This window comes from Ctenopharyngodon idella, chromosome 5 (assembly GCF_019924925.1).
Source record: "Ctenopharyngodon idella isolate HZGC_01 chromosome 5, HZGC01, whole genome shotgun sequence".
NCBI classification, from domain to species: domain Eukaryota; kingdom Metazoa; phylum Chordata; class Actinopteri; order Cypriniformes; family Xenocyprididae; genus Ctenopharyngodon; species Ctenopharyngodon idella.
The window spans coordinates 15,062,916-15,087,972 of record NC_067224.1 but is presented as its reverse complement, the minus strand read 5'-3'; the positions used below and the strand labels follow the sequence as shown (position 1 = coordinate 15,087,972).

General features: G+C 38.7%; 1 protein-coding gene across 2 annotated transcripts in view; it reads left to right on the top strand.

Moving 5' to 3' along the window:
• The window catches only part of msh3 (mutS homolog 3 (E. coli)), an 84,254-nt gene that overhangs the window by 45,212 nt on the left and 13,985 nt on the right, over window positions 1-25,057 (top strand). For both annotated transcript variants that reach the window (XM_051895015.1, XM_051895014.1), the window contains exons 20-21: window positions 4,515-4,672; window positions 13,381-13,567. In XM_051895015.1, coding sequence (XP_051750975.1) covers window positions 4,515-4,672; window positions 13,381-13,567 — 345 coding nt within the window. The remainder of the gene's footprint in view (window positions 1-4,514; window positions 4,673-13,380; window positions 13,568-25,057) is intronic.

The following is a 25,057-nucleotide window of genomic DNA, read 5'->3' as shown; positions in this document are numbered from 1 at the left end:
AGTGAAACTTAACACCATCTAGATAACGTACCCAAGGAGGCTCAGAGGAGCCAACTACTTAGACGTGAGAATATATATTGCAAGCTTGGAATACTCGTTCGCACAGCAAACAGGAGCCGTGTGCTCAGCATATCACTGATCTACCCTTAAATAAAGGGGAGCACAACATAACGCTACCGGGATGGCGAGGAGGCCTCGTGAAAGGCCTGCTACTCCCAATAAACACGACCTCAGGCCCGGGTTGCCAATGCTAGAGCTCTAGGGGAACGAACTCCAATTACCAATAGGAATGAGAATAATGCATTCGACCTTAGCAGTATAGGTGTAAAGCATGCATGGGGCATAGAGCTTGAATGTAAAGAAAGAGAGATCCAGGGGATCCCAGAGAGACTCAAAGGAGCTAGCTCTGGATGAATAGCGGACTCAACAGGGAGAAACCCAAGGAGGCCAGCCATTCGAACCAAAACTTGAAACAAATCAAGGGGCCACTCACAACGAGACTACCAAGCTCAGAGAGCGGAGGCTTCAGCAAAGAGCACACTTTGAAAGTGAGAGGAGGCCTACAACGCTTAAAGCGACCCCAGGGAGGCTAATAACAAAAGCTCAACGCTTGTCACTATGCTAAATGCTGAACACCACCAGGGAACCACATACTCAAACATTGTTAAAATTCAGTAGCAATGGAGTAAAGGAACACCCTGAACAGAGGAGAGGAGGCCGCAAGGCCTGCTACTCGCATTCTTAGCCTAATTCAGAAGGCGGGCCCCCGACCACAAGCAACCCTGACGAGAGGGAGGCAAAAATGAGCTGAGCGACTAGCAAGGGAGGCTGAAACCGAAGTAGCCAACACCTACTGCTGAAATAGTCAGAACAGGTTGACAGTGTCTGCCTAGGTCGGGACAGGGGCGGCCCAAGAGGAGGGCCGACCTTCTGAACATGACCTCGCTGAGGCTCATTGGAGGCTAAAAACCCATATAGTTAAATAAGTAAAAACTGGGTGCCTACTAGGTAAGTTTTTTCTCTATAATAGAAACCGCTAGCACTCAGCGGGGTAGCGGTTTGAACCTAACGATTCTCATATGAGAGGAGGCTGGAAAAATAAAAAACCCAAGGTGGCCAAGAGGGCCAGCACAAGAAGGAGAAATAGCCCGGAGCTCTAGGGAGCGGAGGCCCTACAAATATAATAACAAAGAGGGCCAACACACTCGAGAATGTCAAGGCGGCCTCAAAAAAGACCTAAGACGAACGCAAAGCTCGACAGAGCAAAAGCACAAAAACCACTACCCAAAAACAGGCAGCCAAAAAGCCGCCACCAAGGTCATGAAGAACTGGAGCTCAAGGAAGCGGAGGTTCAAATAGAACCGCATCACTACAACCTAAGGAAGGGACCTGAACCGGAGGCCAAGACGGCCTACACTAAAAAATGAACTCAACTGAAGCCCAACATAATTAGAAGGCTTCAGAAATAAAGGGCAGCTAAATGATAAAATAGCTTACCATACTACACAATTGTTCTGAAAAACACCCGCTAAGAGCTTTTAATAAAACTCATTAGAGAGGAAGCAATAGCAAGGATGTGAGATCAGCCTTCCATAATAGCTCCAGGGCCCTAGAAAGGCCCAAAAACCCTAACGTATGCACAATAAAAGCCCCACCAGCCTAAAGCAGGGAACTGCAGTCACTGCAAGATGAATAAATCTCCCTTAGCGGGGAAGTGACCAAAAAGAGTAGAGGCCAAATGTAAAAATGGCCTGCCATACTCCAGCAGTCTAAAAACGGCTGTGCTCAAAATCAAGCACTAAGCCGGACCCTCAGAAGGAGTTCCAGAATGGGAACAAATCATCAGGCCCAGGCTTCAGGCCTGATGTCAGAGCGTGCGCAGGGCAAGGAAGGATATAGGGGGAAAGAAGAAAAAGAGGAGAGAGAGATGGAAAACCCTCAAAAAAGAGAGGAAACACTCAGCGGCGCTCACCGCGCTGGCTTTGTATCACCTCTCTCAAATCCTGCTTTTTTTTTCTAGCGTCACGCTTTCTCTGAGACCTGCTCCTCTGCGGAGGAGGGGCCCGAGAGGCGACGCTAGACCTCTGGACCTGTCTATGACCCTCAGTCCATGACAGGCCAGGTGCCCCTGGCTGCCTGGGTGCAGATTCGGATCGGCGCAGTATACAGGATTTAAATGCTGCTGAGCGTGCCCTCGCCTCCCTGAACTTCCCAACCACCACCTCAACGGAAGTCCCGAAAAGTTTAAGCGGCAAGACCGGCGCAACGAGGAGAAAACCCTTCTCTTTCTCCCCGATGTCGGCCAGGTTCACCCACAGGTGTCTCTCCGTTGCCACCATCGCCGCCATCGATCGACCGATCGCAGCAACAGTTTGTTTGGTGGCACGGAGAGCCATGTCTGGTGTGGCGCAGCTCAGCCACCGCATCAGGGGAAAGACCCTGGCCCTGGTCCAAATCTTTCAACAGGTCATATGTTTGAAGCACTGCCATAGTGTGCAGTGCAGCACCAGCCTGACCTGCAGCCGCATATGCCCTGCCATTCAACAGTGAAGGTGTTTTTAGTGGTCTAGTAGGCAGGGCAGGAGCCTTCAAAGATGACACTCCACCACCAACGAGATAGTTCGCGAACGTCTCATCGATAGGGGGCATCGCCACATATGCATGCTCGCGTATCCCCTCGACATTGGCATAATTCGCATGCCCAAACGAATATGAATATGGGCTGAATAAGGGTTTTTCCATGCCTTCTCGATCTCAGAATGGAGATCAGGAAGGAATGGAAGGCTCACGGGAGCTGGAGGTGTATGGCCGGAAAGAAAGCGTTCGTCTAGCCTCCTACGAACCGCTTCTTCCCGAGCGCGCGCCCATGGCAGCTTTAATCTGCTCGAGGCGTGCTCCATAACGTCCAACAACTCAACATACACGGGCAAGATGGTCGCGCGGGCTCAGATGAAATACTCTCACTGCCCTCAACAACCATCGTCTGCCCTTCAGTGTGGCTTGAAGCCAAAAGAGCATTGTCTGCTGAACCAGAGGATGCCAGAGAAATGGCATCCTCGTTGAGCAGATCGCTCTCTTGAGCCGCCAAATCGCGAGAAAGAGAAACGCCTTTCTTAAACTTTTCTGGCGAGCTCCACCTGTGAGCCCCATGACTTGAGTCTCCTCTTGACCTCAGCACGAGAAGAAGCCACCAGGTGCAGATGCCTGTCCCTCATCCCTCGAGAAGATTGACAGGTGAGAGCGGAGCGTCCGCATAGGCAGACGCTCACAATGAACGCAAACAGATCCCTTGAGAACTGAACGTGCATGCTCTTCACCCAGGCAGTGAACGCACAAGTCATGTGTGTCATCTGGTGTCAGATATCTCGGACACGGATCAGCACAACACTTGAAACGCTTCTAAGACATGATCAAAAAGGATCTTACCTTGAAACAATCGCAACAGACAAAACAGTCACTGAAGACGAAAAGAGGATGACATGTTCTCTAGGCGCCCCTTATATACTGTCTGGTCGCACTAGTATGACGTCATAGGCTATCGCCGGCCAATAGGATTGGCATGATTCGACTATCTCTTCAGACACCTGTCACGCGAGGGCGTTCCCCATATGCGTTCTAGGACGCAGTGCGAGTTCCCTTTCGAAAGGGAACTGTTGCCAAACATATAGCATGTTAGAAACATAATAATCACTGCAATAATGGTCCAGTCATAGACTCTTAAGCCCCGGCTATATTTTCATCATGCGGAGGGCCCGCGCGGTCTCGAAATTTGGGCTGCACGCAGACGGGGTGTGCGTGCAACAGCGCATGCGCAAGCAGGACAGAAGAGTCCACTAGGTGACAATACGCTTCTCCGATCCTGCCCAGCGAATGTCCGGTTGATGACATGATGTGTGGTAAAAGTATAGAAAAAATTGTACTGCGCATGTGTTGAACTCGGTCACCTGCGCGCATCCTTGGTTTAGTATACTTTGAAAGATGCGCGGACGCGACTGCGCACGAGACGTGTCCGGGCGCGGAAAGTGAAGTATACCCGAGGCTTTAAGCATTGGCCTATTTAAATCCAAACAACAACTTTTTTATGAAACATTTTTTTCAGTATTCTTTCTTCAAATTAACAGCATTTATATGAAATAGGAAACTTTTGTAACATTATCAATGTCTTTACTGTCACTTCTGATCTATTTAATGCTTTTCTGCTGAATAAAAGTATTAATTTCTTTAAAATATATATCCTTTACTGATCCCAATCTTTTGAAAGGTAGTGTATCTATGCTCTTGTCTCTGACCTTTTTTTATATTCCATTATAAATAGATTTTTGCTGGTCATATGTTTCATAATGAATGAGCTGTGTCTCCTCAGTGTTTTCTGTCCAGATGATTGAGATGACCTTTGTGCTCCCTCCGTCTTTAACTCTGATACTCAAGCAATCAGCCACCAATCAGTCACTTCCTTGAGAATCTTTATCGTAATCTTGGACAAATATTCATCTGATTACCTTTCCTGTCCTTAGGGGGATGGCAAGCGAGCCATGATCATCACTGGGCCCAACATGGGTGGCAAAAGCTCTTACATTCGTCAAGTTGCCCTGGTGACCATCTTGGCACAGCTGGGATCTTTTGTTCCCGCCAGAGAGGCGTCAGTGGGCATTGTAGACGGCATATATGTCAGGTAACTTCCACCTGCCAAATGCCACCTTTCTCTCTGTGGTCTATCAACAATTATTGAGAAGAGATTATTGTAGTTGTGACAGGCCTCACAGTGAGTATAATGCATATAATTTCCTCTGGTTGTCACAAAATGCATCTGAGAGCTTTTAATTGCATATTATCTTCTTGTGAAAAGAATTTTCTAGATCTTTTATTCTCTATCATCTTTATTGCAGTTTTTTTTTCAGCTTTCTTTCCTAAAGAACAAAGATCATTTTCATAGGAGATTTATCACAGCCTCCCCCTATCTGCCATAATGGGGTATTTCTGAGATATGTAGATGGGTCTTTCTCCAAAGGAACAAGGGCCCATCCATCTGCTTAAACCCATGGAAAAATCAGCTCTCACTGAGATAGTGTTCCTTTTGTTTTCTGGCCATTAGAGAGGAAGTTATGTTTGACAGCACAAAGCTGAACTTCAGTGCCCATGACAACACCTCAGAGGCTGAGCAGACTTCAGAGTTTGTGCTTGAATGATCCAGAATTGAACGGGGTGAAACCATGCCCACTAGTCTTTTCACAAAACCCCGGTAACCACAGATTACAGAGGCAGGAGTTAAACCTATTCAGACCTTATGCCACATCTTATAACAGTTATACTAGACCACGTACACAGTGTAAAGTTTCAGGAGTGACAACTGCATTTAAATACCGGAGTGAATCCACTAAATTATCGTTACATGTATTTACGGAACACAACTCACTCTAGCAATAGCAATGTTCTGGAATCTTGTGTGTTTGGGGTCCGTTATTGTCACCAAAGTAATATTACAGTGACAAAATACTTATTTTCAGCAATTTTAACCAAAGCAGAGTGGATGGAGGCGTCGTGTTTTGTTTATGCTTGTAAAGTCTGCTTCAAAGAGCACGCTGTTGCCATGTTCACTTATTTCAACAGTTTTTGAGCTTGTTGTTTTAGCTCGGCTCATAAAGTGATGAAGTTTATGAAATTATTAATGGGTTAGTTCACCCAAAAATGAAATTTCTGTCATTAAGTACTCACCCTCATGTCGTCCCAAACCCTTAAGACCTTCGTCAATTGCGTATGACAACAGTTCAAATTGTTAAAAGGTTAGTTCACCCCAAAATGAAAATTCTGTTTCATTCTCAAAAATGAAAACACCCTCATGTCGTTCCACACGCGTAAGACCTTCGTTCTTTAGAACACAAATTAAGATATTTTTGATAAAAATCCGATGGTTTAGTGAGGCCACCATTGCCAGCAAGTTAATTAACACTTTCAGATGCCCAGAAAGCTACTAAAGACATACTTAAAACAGTTCGTGTGACTACAGTGGTTCAACCTTAATGTTATGAAGCAACGAGAATACATTTTTTTGCACCAAAAAAAACAAAATAACGACTTTATTCAACAATATCTAGTGATGTGCAATTTCAAAACTGCTTAATAAAGGCCTTCTGAAGCGAAGCAATGCGTTTATTCAAGAAAAATATCCATATTTAACAAGTTATAAAGTAAAATATCTAGCTTCATATCTAGAATCATAACAGATATTTGCACATCAAAACCAAGCTTGTATTTGTAAAAGGAATCCATGGATATATCTTGTGTCAGTGGTAATCTGCTGTCATCCTGTAATGTGTTCTGAGAACATAAAAAGTGGCCTGCCTGTTTCATTTTGTCCTTTTAAGGTTCGCTGTCACATAGATTTATTCTACGGTGTTTTACCTCCCTCATAAATTCAAATGAAATATCTAGATTTTTGTCAAGTATATTAACTAAACATGTCTTGCTTTTATTTCTTAGTAACCTCAGTGAACTTCCAGCACCTCTTTACTTGTTTTGTCTTTCATTTTGATGTGATTTATTAACATTGTTTACTGTTGTAGGGGTTGGCTGATTTCTGCTGACTGTGCTAGTCATTAGACTACCAACATCAACAACATCCACAGCAGTTCACTAATTAGACTCAGATGTGACTTGTGCCACTTTTTTACACTTTTTGCTGGACAAGTAAAGTGCCTGAGATCTATCAGAGATTTTAGCCTTTTTCAAGTAAGGCCAATAATGATGTAGAATTAATTCATTTATTGAGGATTTTAAATGTTCATAACAGCCAGCAGTGTTGTAGAGAAGTGTATGTTGATGTATATAAAAAGTTAATTTTGCAATGAAAATAGTTTTTCTCTACACGTAAAGCTATTTAAGCATTGCTGTGAGACCGTTCAGCAGGAAGGGGATGTGATGTAGAGTGTTGTGTTTTCTGACACTGTCTTGTCAGTCTAAGTCTGTACATACCACTAACAGTGAAGTGCTGCCTTGTTAATTAACCCAGTCCTGGTGCTGTTCACATCAGAAGATAATTGCCTTCGCTCCCCAGAGTTATGTTGGTTTGTTCCAATTAACAGGTCAAAATCAGGTTCAAACAGCGCCCAATTAAGTCTGAAGGGTTCAGTGGCCTATACTGCACTCTGGTGAAGCGGAAACATTGAGTGGTTATTGCATTTGCGTAATGGGATTGTAGAACGTTGGAGAAGAGTTTACATCCTCAAAGTTTCACAAAAGCCCTTGCAGCTGCTTTGGCTCGATTTTGGCTTTTTATTTTCAAGATTTATGACACTCTCTAAAACTTTTGTGGGGTAGTTGACATGAAATACCTTTGCAAAGTGCACATGTCCTGTTGTGTGACGTGCCACTCCATTTAAAACAGTTTTATGAGACATTTTTCAATTCTTTGATAATTATATAAATTGAGAGACTTTATGGAATATTAAAAAAAAAAAATACTTTAAAGTTTTAATTTGTCACCCTGCAGAGTAATTCAAAATTTACAAGGCAAAAAGGTGAATTTTGAAACTTGAAATGGTGAAATGGATATAATAGATACACTTTCCTTTATACATGCATTTAACCTAAATATTTATGTTCATTATTCATGCAAATAAACACAAGAAAGAAGATCAATCATAATTCAATTCCAATGTTAAAATGTCATCATTGTTGGTAGTTTTTTAATGGTGAACACTCTAACAGTGCAAGTCAGTTATACTTTTTCTAACTTTTTAAAAAAGATTATATATAATAAAAATTAAAGGTACACTATGTAACTTTTGGTGCTCTAGCTGTTAAAAATCAAAAAAATCAAAACTGCATGGATTTTGCGGAAGAACATTGATTTGGTTGTGCTTTGGCTCTGCGTGACTGTGTGGATGAATATGGTTCGCGGCAAATGTGAACACATGGAAATCTAAAAATGTCATCTGATCATATAAGTGCAATATTTTATTTTTTATTTTATTATTATTCAGTATTTTAGTGCAATTGTTTTGACTAATTGGAATCACTGATATTTATTTTAAATTAATGATGTTACAAAAGTAATGACAATTGGCAGTCTGATATGTCAAATGTTGCATTTTTTTTTTTTAATATATTTTTTGATATTCTTGCCAAAGAGAGAGAGAGAGAGAGAGAGAGATTATCCTACTGCTCATAAAACATTCACTACTTGGCTTAAGAGATATAACCAGTTTATATGGAAAGGATCTCAAGCTGACTAGCTGAAGACGTTATTGTAGCTATACCCATTAATAGACACGGTACTTCCTTGAAAATAAATTCCATCACAGCACTGGATGAACCCATAATGAAATGACCCTTAACAATACATAATGCTTTTCAATAAACTCTGTTAGAGTGCTACATATGGCAATTTATCTGTTCAAGATCGTAAGTTCACAAGTTCATAAAATACCTTTCTAACCTGTTGAGTAATAAAAACTCTTTTACAACAACAACAAAAATTTTTTTTACAACATTTAAAATCCCTACGTTTTGGCCATCTCTGAAAAGCCAAGCCAATGTTGATTCTCGTTGTATTATGAGCTCTGTCGCGTTCATTCTCTTTTTGCCAGCAGACTCTCCTCTGTTCGCCGTTTTTTTTTTTTTTTTAAACAAGTGATTCCTTGGAGGTTGGAGATTTAGCGTGCTCCATGTCAAAGTTCATCTCTCGTTGTGACAACTAACCTATGCCACTCCCACACCAACGCACTGGCGAGAGACGTATGTACGCAATTTCCTGCGAAAACCATCCCATCAGGTCTAAAATATAAGCACTTATAGGCTTACCATAATGATTCAGGGTAAGACAAAGACACGTTTTGGAAGAAGGATTGATGATGTATTGACTATTTACATTTTGTTAATTTTGAACAAAAAAGTTACATAGTGTATCTTTGAATAGTTATAAACTATAATAAATCTGTTTATATAAAAATACTAATGTGCAAAACTAATATTCACTTGATGAATTTAATTTTTAAATTAAAGATTTATTTAACCATCTACAGCACAGCGTTGCCCTCAGGCAACGGAAAGTTTTTTTAAGCCCTATGTTTAGTACATGTTTCTTTAAAGGGGACCTATTATGCAAGTTGTAAAATAAGTCTCTGATGTCTTCTTGTTTTTATCCACTATATTAGTACAAGCCTGTTTACCGATGAGTTTTATGACATTTATTGTACTTCACACAAAATATGAAGCGTCTGTTTTTACTCTAGAAAATCACTGTAAGAGCTTAATAAAACACTGCGCAAGAGTGCATTAAAATATTATCCATAAACTCTCTCTCTCTCCCTTGCATTATCATCAACATACACAGCGAAGTACACAGAAACACTCGTTACAACTAACAGTAAACAAATATATAAAGACCTTATGCCTTTTCGGGTGGTGCTTAATAAACTGGTACATCCAGCTACAGAACACCTAAAACGCTTGGGAGACATTCTCGTCAGTGCAGCAATGGCAGACTGTGTAAACTCACTGTGAACTCGCTCAGGGCGGTTCTATGTTAAAATGGCAGTGTCTGTCAACATTCGTGGGCGGGGCCTGTGGCTAATGTGACGTCACATTGCCAGGAACCTGCAAACGGCTTGTTCTGAGACACTGCTTATGATTTATGGGGATTAAAAAAAAAAAAGGAGTGGTTGGATTTTTATCATTATAGGGTGTTGTGTACACACTGCCAACACACATTTATGTCCAAACACCATGCAAAAGTGAATTTTGCATATTAGGTCCCCTTTAAATGATTGCAACCAATTAGAATGGTTGAAAAAGTATCAAAGAACAGTCCAGTAAGGTGTGGGAGTCACTATCAATCACCACTTGAAGGTGCAACTTCCTTTTCTGACACATGGTCACAGGAGCACATGGTGTGAGGAAAAAGCCAAGATTATTTGCTTTAGTAATCTTATTTAAAATGACATGAACTGTACATAAAAAAATACAGTATGTGTAGAGAAGCCTTTTGTCAGGTTTTATGAAGTTTTTTTTTATTTTGCATGTTCAGAAATTCAGTTTTTCTTTTCATTGCCTCAAGGCAACATGTGTGATAAGGGGTATTTTTCAAGGATGTCTCATTGGCAAATAATGTGTGACAAGAAGGGAAGATGCAGGGTTCCTGGGTGTGCAGGAACACCCAAAGTGATGTGCAAAAAATCTAATGCACACCTCTGTTTCACAGCAGAGAAGAACTGCTTTTTGATGTTTCGTACAGAGTGAAATCTTATTACATGAAGTACATTATATGACATGACACACTACATGATACAGACCTATGCCTGTATCAAATCCAATATATCAGTGTGTTTCAAGTGTTTTTTTCAATAGCTTTTGCTATTTGCACAAATGGAAACTAAAAATATATTTAATGAAGTCTCTCATTTACCACTATAAAAGTTTGCCCAATTATGACGACTTCTACTTCTAAGAAGCCCGGAAATGTGAAAAGGGTCTATTGTAAAATGTAAAATTTATTGATTTATTTTGTGCAGTTATTATTAACGCATTGTGTGTCAACTATTCAGGCACAGAAGCAGAATATTGTCATATTTGTAATAATACACACATGATGACTATTTAAACTGCAAAAGTCTACAAGGTCCAGAGCATCTGTGTGAGTCCTTGATCGGACAGGCTTTTTTTCCCCCACTGATGGAACACTTTTATTAAGTGGCACTTAAGGTTTGGAAGCTCTTTTCCTTCTCTTTTTTTTTTTTTTTTTGTGATGGAAACAGGACATTAAGTGCAATGCAAAAAAATACATGAAGCGTTAAATGAAACCTTTTGTGAAAAGGTAAATCTTTTGTAATAAAGAAAAAATATGTGTTACCTAAAATATCTAAATCATATTTTCATAGTGCTGTCTGACCTTTATTGTGTTTATTGCTGTGTTCAGCCTGAGATTGCCGGCAGCCAGACTGATTCACTGTAGAAACATCTTATTGCTTACGTGGCTAGTTGTGAATTGTTTCTACAAGAAAACATTTATTGTGTTAATATTAAGTGTTAATAATAAGCACGTGAATCATGGAACAAAATCAAATAATTTGTGTAAAAAAAAAACAAAAAAAAACACATTTTTAATATTCCGATTGTCATAGAAATCAACATGATTGCAACAGCCTGATAAAAATTCTAATTGCACTTGACTCAAAATGGAAATGTAGTTTTGCAGCTCAAGCTCAATTCCTAAGTGAAATCTGTTGACAAAAACTCTGCAGAAAAACATGAAAATGAAATGCATGTAGTCAAAATGTTTGGATGTTAAAATACAAGAAAACAGACAAATATAAAAGCAACAAATAGAATGAAAATGGCATTTTGTTGCTGTGGCTCATAGCAAAGCAGAAAACAGATACCATCTGTGTTCTCTCTCAAGCGAAGCCAAGAGCTGCACTATTAGTCCAGCTAAAGCTTCTCTGTGATGTTTTATTCAATTTATAAAAAATAAAAAAAAATAAAAAAGTAGGATGAACCTTCTTATCAGGATAATGAGAATGTTTTTCAGATTAGCTGTTAACAAAGGATAATTCTGCGATCTGGGAATCTTTGTACATGACCTATAATGGCCGGCACATTAATTGGTTCATGTTTTGTAATTTGCACAATAATGTAAAATAGCACAATTACAAATTATTATTAATAATAGTAATAATATTACTACAGTTATATAGGCCTAATAACAGTTTTTAGGTCTGAACACAGCACAATAATCAGTAATCTATGAAAATCAAAAGCAGCTTCAAACACCAACTTTAAAAAAAAAAAAAAAAAAAAAACTTGTTTAACAAGAAATATTGATTCTTTTTTTTTTTTCCCCCACTATCATTAATGTATGGTCCACAAGAGAAATATTAAGCCACTAAATAAAGATAGTTGATATACCGTTATCAGCATTGAGGTATTTAGCTCTCGTCATGTTTGAGAGAGTTTCAGTTTTACAGAGTTTCACATTCACTTTTAGGGAATAATTGACTGTGGTTTGAGACTCCTTCACCCACATAACTCTTGTGCAAAGTTGACAAATTGCATGCGTGATATCCACAGGCTTGCCTTTTGGGTGAAATATTTCTATGCGACGTGATGTTTTTCTTTATCACCTATTCTATCTTTGCTCACAAAATGATAGAAAATGATTCTTATTTCCCACGATAATAAAACAAAGCAAGTGAATAATTAAATAAATGAGCAAATAAACAAGTAAATATATAAGTATATTAATGATCAAATAAATACCTCCAAACTCTGATGTGACTATTGAGCATATCGCTCTACATTGCATTGCATTGTGCTTTCCTACTAACCATTGGAGGAAAAAAAAAAAAAAAATCCAAACTTTAACACTGCTTAATACAGCAGTTTAAGAGCAGGTACAAACATACCCTGGAGGTTCGTTCACCTCTACATGGTGATTTTTCAACAGCGTTAGCTTTTTCTTGCACTCTCAGCATCTTATGATATAATGAGTCACTGCATTTGCCTAAAACATGTGATCTTTGTGTGGTGGTTCATATTTGATTGTCGAGCTCCTTGAAAAATGTTCTCAGCAACCACCAGGTTTTTTTTTTTTTTTTTTTGTACTCAAACTGGGTAGTCATTACTTTCCCAGGCATTGCAAGAGTAAGAGTATTTAAGAGTATTTGTAGGTCCTTTTCATAATCATCTGTCTCTCATTAGTGGATATGAATTGGTCTTATCATCCCTAATGCTGACTCTGGCCTGTGTAATGTGGCTTAACCGCTGGAGAACAATGAAGAACCATTCCAACACTGCAGTTTCAAATGCTATTTGTAACTTACTTTAGTTTAAAATTATTTTCAGTTGTGACAATGCTAATGGTTTGGACAGAGTTAAAGGGATAGTTCAGCCAAAAATGAAAATACTGTATCATTTACTCACCTTTAAGTTCCAAACCTTTATGACTTCATTTCTTCTGTGTAACTAAAAATGTGATATATATATATATATATATATATATATATATATATTTTTTTTTTTAAAGATCAACCTGGCAACATTTTCAATATAATAAAAGTGAATAAGACAAAAATTGTCAAAAAAGTAGCATGAGCATGGTCTAAAAATTGTGCCTTATACAACTTGCATTTTGGTCTACTCATCACACAAAGCTATTGTATAGCTTCAGACAATTTGGAATATAGTACATGACCATGAGTCATATGTATCACTTTAATGATGCTTTTATGGTTCTTTTGCGTCCTCCAATTTGTTCCACAGAAGAAAGAATGTCATGCAGGTTTGGGTTGACATGAGGGTGAGTAATTTATGACAAAATTCACATTTCTAGTAAGCTAATGCTTGTTCATAGACTAATTTAAGTTTCACTGGTTTTGATTCTGACAGAATGGGCGCATCTGACAACATCTCAAGGGGCAGGAGCACCTTTATGGAGGAGCTTGTGGAAGCATCAGATATTTTGGCTCATGCCACGTCCCGCTCCTTGGTCATCCTGGATGAACTGGGTCGAGGCACCAGCACTCATGACGGCATCGCTATCGCCTATGCTACCCTAGAGTCCTTCATCAAAGATGTAAGTGAGACTGAAAGACTTGGAACCCTTGCTTGGCAAATATACCTAAAGAGAAGGCTGTGATTGTGACATGATTTCATGCCAGATTATAACAGGCCATATAGTAACACAGTTCATCCTGAATGACTTGTTGTATAATTATTGGAGGGAGATTCACCATGCTGCAGCCTGTGGTTATGTGCTCTGCTTACAGGCTAAATAGAGGACTGTGATTTCAGTAATTCTACAGTTCTCAGGTCACTGCTACTTTGGATTGAACCCACCTCCCAAATCCTTAACTCTAATACTGCGTGGCAAGCCAAGCCCATTAATTCGCCAACATTTGGATTTTGAGTATATCAGCATCAGTGTTGTCTCTGCCTTGAGTCAGTTCTAAAATCTGCAGATGGCCTTGTCAGTGCATAGTTTATATACAGTATCTCACAGAAGTGGAGTACACCCCTCACATTTTTGTAAATATTTTATTATATCTTTTCATGTGACAACACTGAAGAAATGACACTTTGCTACAATGTAAAGTAGTGAGTGTACAGCTTGTATAACAGTGTAAATTTGCTGTCCCCTCAAAATAACTCAACACACAGCCATTAATGTCTAAACCGCTGGCCACAAAAGTGAGTACACCCCTAAGTGAAAATGTCCAAATTGGGCCCAAAGTGTCAATATTTTGTGTGGCCACCATTATTTTCCAGCACTGCCTTAACCCTCTTGGGCATGGAGTTCACCAGAGCTTCACAGGTTGCCACTGGAGTCCTCTTCCACTCCTCCATGACGACATCACAGAGCTGGTGGATGTTAGAGACCTTGCGCTCCTCCACCTTCCGTTTGAGGATGCCCCACAGATGCTCAATAGGGTTTAGGTCTGGAGACATGCTTGACCAGTCCATCACCTTTACCCTCAGCTTCTTAGCAAAGCAGTGGTCGTCTTGGAGGTGTGTTTGGGGTCGTTATCATGTTGGAATCCAATATGTTGGATCATGCTCTGCTTCAGTATGTCACAGTACATGTTGGCATTCATGGTTCCCTCAATGAACTGTAGCTCCCCAGTGCCGGCAGCACTCATGCAGCCCCAGACCATGACACTCCCACCACCATGCTTGACTGTAGGCAAGACACACTTGTCTTTGTACTCCTCACCTGGTTGCCGCCACACACGCTTGACACCATCTGAACCAAATAAGTTTATCTTGGTCTTATCAGACCACAGGACATGGTTCCAGTAATCCATGTCCTTAGTCTGCTTGTCTTCAGCAAACTGTTTGAAGGGCTTTCTTGTGCATCATCTTTAGAAGAGGCTTCCTTCTGGGACGACAGCCATACAGACCAATTTGATGCAGTGTGCGGCATATGGTCTGAGCACTGACAGGCTGACCCCCCACCCCTTCAACCTCTGCAGCAATGCTAGCAGCACTCATACATCTATTTCCCAAACACAACCTCTGGATATGACGCTGAGCGCGTGCACTCAACTTCTTTGGTCGACCATGGCGAGGCCTGTTCTGAGTGGAACCTGTCCTGTTAAACCACTGTATGGTCTTGGCCACCGTGCTGCAGCTCAGTTTCAGGGTCTTGGCAATCTTCTTATAGCCTACGCCATCTTTATGTAGAGCAACAATTCTTTTTTTTAGATCCTCAGAGAATTCTTTGTAATGAGGTGCCATATTGAACTTCCAGTGACCAGTATGAGAGAGTGAGAGCAATAACACCAAATTTAACACACCTGCTCCCCATTCACACCTGAGACCTTGTAACACTAACGAGTCACATGACACCGGGGAGAGAAAATGGCTAATTGGGCCCAATTTGGACATTTTCACTTAGGGGTGTACTCACTTTTGTGGCCAGCGGTTTAGACATTAATGGCTGTGTGTTGAGTTATTTTGAGGGGACAGCAAATTTACACTGTTATACAAGCTGTACACTCACTACTTTACATTGTAGCAAAGTGTCATTTCTTCAGTGTTATCACATGAAAAGATATAATAAAATATTTACAAAAATGTGAGGGGTGTACTCACTTCTGTGAGATACTGTATGTTTGTTTCTTTATTTTTAAATATTTTAGCTACATTTTGTGTAAAATGTGTTCACTTAAATTCAGCAATGTGTAATCTTGTTTACTATCACTAAATTAGCAAAATTTAAATTATAAAAAACGAAATAAAATATGTATAATGAATAAATGTGTAGAAATGTATAAAATAATATTTTATATAAGATGGCTAGGGCTGCCCCTAATGGTCTACCAGACGTTAGTCGATGAGTAGAGGCTTAGTCGACCAAAATTTAAAAAAAATATCTTCATAGGAAGTGGTGAAGTCATGCAGTCCATGAAGGACAGACTGTTAACACGGCTAGTGTATGTGGTAATTATGTCGGGCAGGAAATCCAAACGTTCACCTATCATTCATCAACCTCAAACATGGCTTATCATTTGAAACTTTTAAGTAGTAGCCTAATGTTAGCCACTTTACATGGCTGCTCGCTCTAACGTTAATCTAGATAAATGTGTGCTATTATTTGGTGCATATCCAAGTCTTCGTGCGGAGTGTGGAAGCTAAATTAGTACCGTGCTTAATGCATGATATTTTTAACTTAACGTACGTTTATCTCTATAAGCGCATCCACTATACTGCGGAGATGATGAGTCAGCAACTTCATCTTTGCAGCTGACACTGACTCAGAAAACACTAGTTTTTTAATAAATTATTAAAATGTTCAGACTTTCTCCTTGCTGTTTTTTATGACACTTTCTTAATCATTACTTTTTCCTGTGCGCTGTGTGCCTGAATGCTTAATTTATATTTTAAAGGCTTATTTTATTTTTTTAGTATTTTTCTTTAATGCACATCAATGTTAGCAATGTTACATTTTTTTTTTCAGCCTTGAAGCCCAACAGTATATGATTTAAGTAATAAAAATAAATATCATAAATGTGCGAATAGTCGACTAATGGCTTAAATGAACGAATACCAATGGACTAGGAAAATCTTTTGTCAGAGGCAGCCCTAAAAATGGCCCTTGATGTTGGTTTTGGTCATTAAAGTTGGAATGAAACGGAAGAAGCGAGTGTAACAGATTATCGGAAATCAAAAGTAGGACGGAGACTTTATTCTGTCTGTCGGTTGTTGAGATGTGGGTGTCGTGCTCAAAAATGAATGTGAGCTTACAGTCCATTGTGGAGCCGTTGGATTTAGAGGAGTAAACGATTGGAGAAGTCTGGCAGTCGTCACCAGAGAGAAGTCTGTCGTTTTCACTGGAAGGATTAATGGATTAATTGTTCACAATGAGATCTATTAAATGCATTTTCATAATAGATTGGGTGAAATTTCATGCCAAAAAAGCACTCAGTACTTAAATATCTGCTAATATCCATTTATTTTTCTTTATATAAATCTGAATTTATTTATTAATAATGTCACAAAATTGTATTGCTTTTATGTGTTGAAAGAAAGTATTTAAAAAAGGCTAAACTCTCTAAAATCTTGTATTTTCCTGTGTTAAGGATCATATTTTTGTCTTCATTTTCTGATTTCTCCTCACTCAAAACTGGTCATAAAATATAACGTCGTGACTCTTGAGAGGATCCACAGAATGTTAAGTGAAAGGTTTTCAGTTCTTTGACCACGTGACCACGTTAGACGTTGTGTTAAAATGACATTCTGTGGGGACAGCTGTGTTTACCATCAGCAGTACATTTACTCTGCTAAAAGAAAAACTCAGAAGAGCCAAAATTTTGCCTTAGTTAAATGTGTGAACTTCATTAAAGCATTCACAGTTTCAATAACAGTTCTCTGGCATCTGGCAGCATTTGAATGTATGACGTGCAATATGTCGTAGTAGGTGCAATTCTGGCAGAAATTGAAAATGTTTTTCTTCCAACTGCTACAAGGTCAAAAATTCTCTGTTACTGGGTAGCAAGACTTAATGGTTTATACTCTAAAGCAAAGCATCAAGGGGATATGCTTGACGCAAGGGAGCCTAATCCTCCCCAGACACATAGAAAAAATATCTCATACCAGTCCATCCATTGGGACACAGTACATCTAGAGTCTCTGTTTATCCCCTGTGAGACACACTTGTTTAAATCTGCTGTGTATAGTTTTTTTTTTGATGTATAAAAACGTTCTCCTGAAGTTAACCATTGGTAGGTTGATTTCCTCGAAAGTTAAAATGTTCTGTGGTGGTTTCAAAACATTCTGTTTGTTTGATTTTCCCAACCAGTTCGATACAGCAGCATTGATTGAACCAGTGAGTTTGGGGGAAAGTGTGAGGAAATCTACTGAATTTAAAGAATTCTTTTTTTCAGATCGATTAATCAAATATGTTGATTTGCTGTTTATGTGGTATTGTCTTTTTTTTTTTTTTTTTTTTTTTTTTTTAACAGCATCCTCTGTGGGTATAAATTTAGCTACAAATGATTCTCAATATATAAGTCACTTCACACTAATGTGAACACCAAATATTGCTGCAAAGTTAAATGAGATGGTTGCTAGTGAAATTGGCAATCATATCCTGTGTGTGGCAAATTAAAAGTGCTAATTAGTTGGATGTTGGATGTAGTTGGTCATATTGAAGGTAAACGTCACTTTAGATGCTGTGCTGGTGTTTGGGCTGTCAGATGGTGGGCTCCACTGGGTATTGCATAATATTGTGTCTCTCTATGGCATTGGCTCAGGTGCAAGATCTATCACTCTTTCTTTTTCTATTTTTCTCTCTTTCTCCCACCAGTTCTCTTGTACTGATACTGCCTCAGGCTGGAGTTTATTTATTGGCACATGGATGGGCTTGTTTGCCACAACTCCACTGTGATACAAAATAGCCAAGGCACTGTTGCTTTTGTCTTCGGTTCAGATCATTTTCACATCGTTCTCCCTCTCTTCCATTCTTTTCCTCTTTCTCACTCACTATGAAATTTATTGTAGGGTACTTTTTTATAGCAAGGTAACATTTCTTTCTTGATTTCTCAAACAAGATGATCTTTGACTAATAGGCCAAATTTACACTGTAGCTCTTGATGCCCAATTCCGATTTGCTGGCTATATCAGATTTTTTTGATGACCAGCTTACAGTACATCTTCTTTTAAAAGTGGCCCATACCTGGTAATCTTGGTGATCTCGATGATCACCATATCTTGATGAAACAACCCAAGGTAGACGCACTGACCCGGAAAAAATGGTGCGATTTGCAATGGACGTAGAACAGTGGCGTGCGGTCCATATAAGCTGCGAATGCTCTGCATACCCAGGCCATTCGTGGACTTGGCAATTAATATTAACATTATAAATTACTATTAATTCCCTTGTTTGAGGTGTACCATAAAGCCTACATGATTGGCAATGCGTATGTAACTGTCCGTAATTTATTTATTTGCCAAACGACGGTAATTTTCTTTAAATCTGCCAGTTACGGAGACTTCCGGGTAAGCTGATTTACAGCTGATTTACTTGTTATGGAGCGTCATCATTGTAGCGCGTTCTCATTGGTTTGCTGGCCTATGGCGAATTTCATAAGCAGGATAAGCTGTGAGCTGATAGCTTGCCCAAGAGGAAAAATGAGCTGCTGCCAGATCTCGATCACCGAAAATCACATTGTATTTGATACAAAACTAACTAGACTTAACCAAATGGGGAAAAAAATCATAACTAAAACTATTTTCATAGTATTTCATTTTCTCCATAGGGATTTTTTTTTTAATGAAAACTTTCCAATTGTTTAAGACAGTACTGTAACCAAAGAGTATATAAGTATAAGTATAATCTTTGCTGTAACTAGGCCTATCAGAGGATGTTAATCGATAGTCGCAATATTGTTTTTTATTTGTCGTGTCTGATTTAGATCTGTGTCCTAAACTGATATGTTTAAAGGTGAAGTATGTCGTTTCTGTGACACTAGCGGATTACAAAAATACAGCATATTTTGTGAAGGCACATCTCAGGTAAATGTAGACTACTCTCAATAAAAGGTCCAACATATTAGAAATACTTTTCGCTGTGTTGCTATTTGTCATGAGCAAGCAAATGAGTAAACTAACAGTGTCTAGAGAGAACGCGAGCGTCTCGCTTATTAGCTATAAACCCATTTAACGCAACTGCATCGGCTCTATTTTTTACATGACGCACCACCCAGCATACCCGGTTAAAAAAGTCACCGCTCGCCACTGACGCAGACAAAATGATAATACAAGCTTTTCATTTCTGCTCCATCTTTAAAGGTCAGCAAAACATTGGGTTGAGCTTTCATCCTCCAGTGCGCCATTGAAAAGTCATGTGATCGCAGTGTCATTCTCCACCGTCGATTTTTCAGTGAAGTACAACAGGGAATATCCGATCTGTCCGTTTACACAAAAGTTGCGTCCCAAATGACGCACTATACACTATGCACTTATACACTATGTACTGATGCACTATGTACTCATCCGTGTAGTGCGTGAATTGTATTTAGGTTATTTTGTCATTTAACAACAGAGTCTGATACCCCCTCCCCCTCCGCTACATAATTAAAGCTGCGACAGTTGAGTGCATGAAGTGTCCAACATTCCACACTTCGTTTTTTCGGTTAATTTAGTGAATCATCCGGGTTATTTAAAGTGCACTTTTTCTTTTTGGAATTTTCTGTGTGAATGTACTACTCGCACTATTTGTACTTAAAAACATAGAATAGTGCATAAGTATGCGAATTGGGAGGCACCAAAGAATATACATTGACAAGAAGTGAAACTCAATAGAACGTTCCATTGCAACACCGGTGCCCAGCAGCAGCCCTGCGTTTCTGCCATTTTGGGGTGAAAGCGACTCGCAGTCCACTAGTTTCTATCGCACTTTGTATTTTTTTTTGTTTTTTTTTTCCCTCCACAAAACCTTTGCTCTCTAGAAACCATGTCAGTTTGTGTTGAAATTATTTGAAGTTCAAGTATTAGCATTATATATTAATATTAATACCAACATATGAAATTAAATTAAGGACATGCATCAGAAAAATTGGGAATGTAGGGCAATAAATATATAACAGAATATAACAGCTTGACAGTAAACTGTTTTTGCAGTGTTGTTGTATTAATATCCGTTAAAGCAAGACTATGTAAACAAAAAAACACAGCCACTGTGTCCAAAAGTGGGAATTATGGGATAATAGACACAGCAATGCATCATGTTCTATAAGATCATGTTTGTAGCTTAATTCAGGGGCTTAAAACATATATATTTCAGATCTAGTGGAGTAATTTACTATTACTTACTGCACTAGGTCTGAAATATATATTGTACGTTTTAATCCCCTGGATCATGCTACAAACATGATGATCTTAATTTTATTAATTATTAATTTTTTTATTTACTGTTAATAGTAAATATGTAAAGTTGCATAAAATGGAAATACTCAATAAAGTAGGCTGTATGTTACCACAGATGTGTAATGGCCAGATTCCACAACTGATAATATAAAACATATAGCCTAAGACAATACAACATTTACTGTAGGTGTCATAAAATTTACTGAATTTGAGAAATTTTCTATTGCGTTCTTGATTTAGCTGTGAGATTCGCCGATTTTGGGTGCGTAAAATGTGATGGATTCTATTGTCCAGTTGCCATTTTCACCCCAAAACACCTAGTGGCTGTTACCCAAAAAGCATCAGAGTTTCGCCTCTTGGGTTCTGTGCTCTTTGGTTTACATGGCAGAGACGCAAATGCATGTATCATATCAGATTTATTTACACATATGAATGATACCTGAAACGATCGGAAAATATCAGAATCCGTGTGCTTTTTTTTTCTGCTTATATGTTCGTGGGTCATATCCGATCTGTGCAATATGGGAGGAAATAATCGTAATTGGGTCACTTGAACCATGTAATGTAAATGTGGCCTAAAGGCCTTTGCACACTGAGTCCGAAATTTTCGTATGTGTTTTTTCGTATTCGTGATCTTAAAAATTCGTCACGCACAGAGACCTTGCACACTGAGTCCGATGCGTATTAATGAATCCGTTGTGAAAAAATTCGCAAAATAATACAAAATGAAGTCTTCAAGCAGTGAGCATGATTTAGTTGTCCTCTCTCTTCTTAAAAAGACAAAAGAAAGAGGAAATATTGGGTACATCCAATCCTGAGATTGCGTAGAGAGGAAGGAGAGTTCCACCTCATCAAGAAGCTGCATGATTATCTCGAGCGTTTCAAAGTTTACTTCAGGATGTCAGTGCCTCAGTTTGATGCTTTGCTAGCGATACTGGAACACTCTATCTTTATATTCTGTCTCTTTCCGCACTTTGTTTGTCATACAGTGCTACTGCTTTGTGCTGTAGATGACGTGGATCAACTTGTCAGATGGCATTGGGGATTTTGGCATTCGCATACGGTGGCTCTGAATTGTCAAAACGTCTCTCAAAATGCGTGGCACGGATGCGAAAAACGCAGAAAATCGAACCTGATCCGAATTTTTTTTATGACGGATGAAAGTTTCGGAGGCAGTGTGTAAACGTGATTGACACAACGTGAGGTTGTATTCATTTTTTAACGTGCGAACATTTCGGACGCGAATTTCGGACTCAAGTGTGCAAAGGCCTTTAGTCTCAGAAAATCATCATCCTTTATAGGGGATGTGGCAACAGGCATATAGAATATTTATGCGTTCAATAAAGAGTATAAATGGTGTAAATGTAGCTGAATTTCAACAGTCAACTAATTTTGTCATGTCTGCACTTACCCTATAATGCCGTTACTGTATCATATTTGATACCCAAATTCCTAAGGCCTCTAAATTATCAACATGATCAAAACATTGCTTAAAATCCTGTTGTACACAATCTATTACATGCCTTCTGTCATCTGATTGACAATTCATACTTTTTTAGTAAGTAAAAGGCCTTTTATTATAATTGTAAAGATGTCCACATTCAGGTTGTGGTACATGTGTCTTTTTGCTGTAAAAAATCTTTCCCAATATTTATAAAGTAAATGTAAGAATTTTATGTTATTAGTTTCTATTGTTATATTGTTAGTAATATTTCAAGAAGAACATGAATATGTCAGGCTTTGCAAGTTTAATGAATTGTAAATTGTAAAGCGTTTCTCTAGCAAAAAAATGGGGTTCTCATTTGATAGCTATTTCCCCTCACGTTTTCAAGCCACCTGTAACATCACGTCTCAGCCTCATACGATGCAATCAAGCCTAAATTATCTTTTTTATACAAGTAATTTTTTGGTCATAAACCAGCTACAAGAAACAAGGCATTTGTTTGTTGCTTTTTCTATTTCTTTGGCATTCTATTGATTGTGGAAATATCATTGGTCCAAAATCCCACTCTGCATAACTGTATATTAAACATCAAATATGTTCTGATTGGGTGTGATTGTGCCACATCATGATACATGTTCACTTTCAGTGAGGTGAGACAAATTGCTTGACAAATTACTCAGTGGAAACGTGTCTCGCCTGGTTGGGACGCAGTGTCAGACGGCACAGCCATGGGCCAATCACTGACCATCTGATGCATATTGCTCACAGAATTGGCATGAGCTGTTTGTTTCAAAGCTGTTGATGCATTATGGAAAACAAAATGACTTTTCTGTTTTTTAAGGCAAGCATCATTTCACTATTGCTCATAGTTGGGGTTAAGGGTTTGTTCAGATGTTTTGTACAATATGTTTTTTTTTTCCCACAGCTTTTTACTCTTACTTATCCTGCCAACATTAACAATATTTAGTTTTAGTATAATTAGTTTTTTTAGTTAACTCAAGTTTTCTTAAAAAAACAGCTTGCTACAAAATAATTAGTTTAATAAAAAATAACAAAATAATATAAGATGATTACTTAGATAATTACTATCTTTGTTACATGATCCTTCAGAAATTATTCTAATATGTTTATTATTATGAATGTTGTAAACAGCTGTGCTGCTTATGCTTAATATTTTTGTGGAAACTGTTTTTTCAGGATTCTTTAATAAATAGAAAGTTCGAACATAAACAGAACATAATTTATTTGAAATAAAAACCTATGTAGCATTATAAATGTCTATACTGTCACTTTTGTATAACTTAATGCGTCTAAGCTAAATAAAAGTATACATTTTTTAAAAAATCTTACTAAACCCAAACCACTCATATATACAGTATGGTCCAGTGACTTTTCTAAGCATTTAAACTTAAGAATTGCACCCAGATGATAACATGAACAAATAAATTCCATAGACTCAAAAAAAAACATCAAAAAGGAGCCCTACAAATATCTAAAGATCAGATTATCATAGAGACTTGTGGATTAGGTAAACAAACAACACTAGCAATTCCTTAGCAATCAATTCTGATCTTAGTAAGCACATACCAACACCCTAGCAAGGTGGTGGTGACTTTTAAGGGCAAGCACCACTTAGTTTCTTCAGAATTTGTACTAGTCTAGTCTTATTTTGTATACTAGAATCCACTTAGAATATCATGAGCATTATATTCTCAGACTGTCGCTGCACAGTTGGAGTTGTGACACTGCGTGCTCACAGAGGTTGGAAAATAAAATGCTTCAATGTTTGTTCAAGCGTGTGCTTCATGTTGAAATTCCCCCCTTCACACTAGAATAGCTTTTTGTCCATGCCCGTTTGCCTTTACAGTGCATGCATGTGTCCTGGCAGCATCTTGCAGAGAGTGTCTGCACATTGCCATGGCAACAAGGCTCACTCGTTCACCTGCGCTGTATTTAAGAATGTAAATACGTTTGTTGTGTAACACCCTTGAATGATGCATTGTGAGCAGCCTTGATGCAGAACTTTCTTCAGTGGGCAATAGGTAGTAGAGCAGCACTAGTTTCCATAGCAAAGCTCTCCGAGCACATGTTAGAGGCAGGCAGTCACTCCTCAACATTTAGAGAGCATTTCCAAGTTGAGATAACTTAGAGTTGAAGAACTTTAGTTCAGATAAATTAGATGAATCCATTAAATAAAACATTACCTTCTCTCTCGTTTATTTAACTCTGAAATAATATTCGACCAAGGCTTTTCTCGTGACTTTTCCCTCTTTAAAATTGGGCATTATTGGCAATGACTTGAAACAATGGTGACTCATCATTTCAAAGTAATGTCGTCTCTAAATTGGACTAATTTGGCCAGTCACGCTAAAAGTGTGTTGTTTTAATAAAGGTAGTTTTACGTCGGAAAAAAGAATAGCCTACTTGCCTAAGAATAATCTTGTATTCTTATTGCCGACCCTGTTTTGCAAAAGGAGTTGTTACTGGAGTTGGGAATCGGAGTCGACCCTGATAAACCTGGAATCAAACAGTCCTACTGTTTTGTTGTTGCCGGAGTATCCAAGACATGAGCTGTAAAGGCACCACCCTTTTCTGGAGAGGGGGCGGGGAGCAGCAGCTCATTTGCATTTAAAGTTACATGCACAAAAACAGCGTGTTTTTGTTTCCACCCAAAAAGGGGCATTTTGGCCATGAGATAATAAATGGTCTGTGCGGTATTTTGAGCTGAAACTTCAAAACTTATATTACATCTTG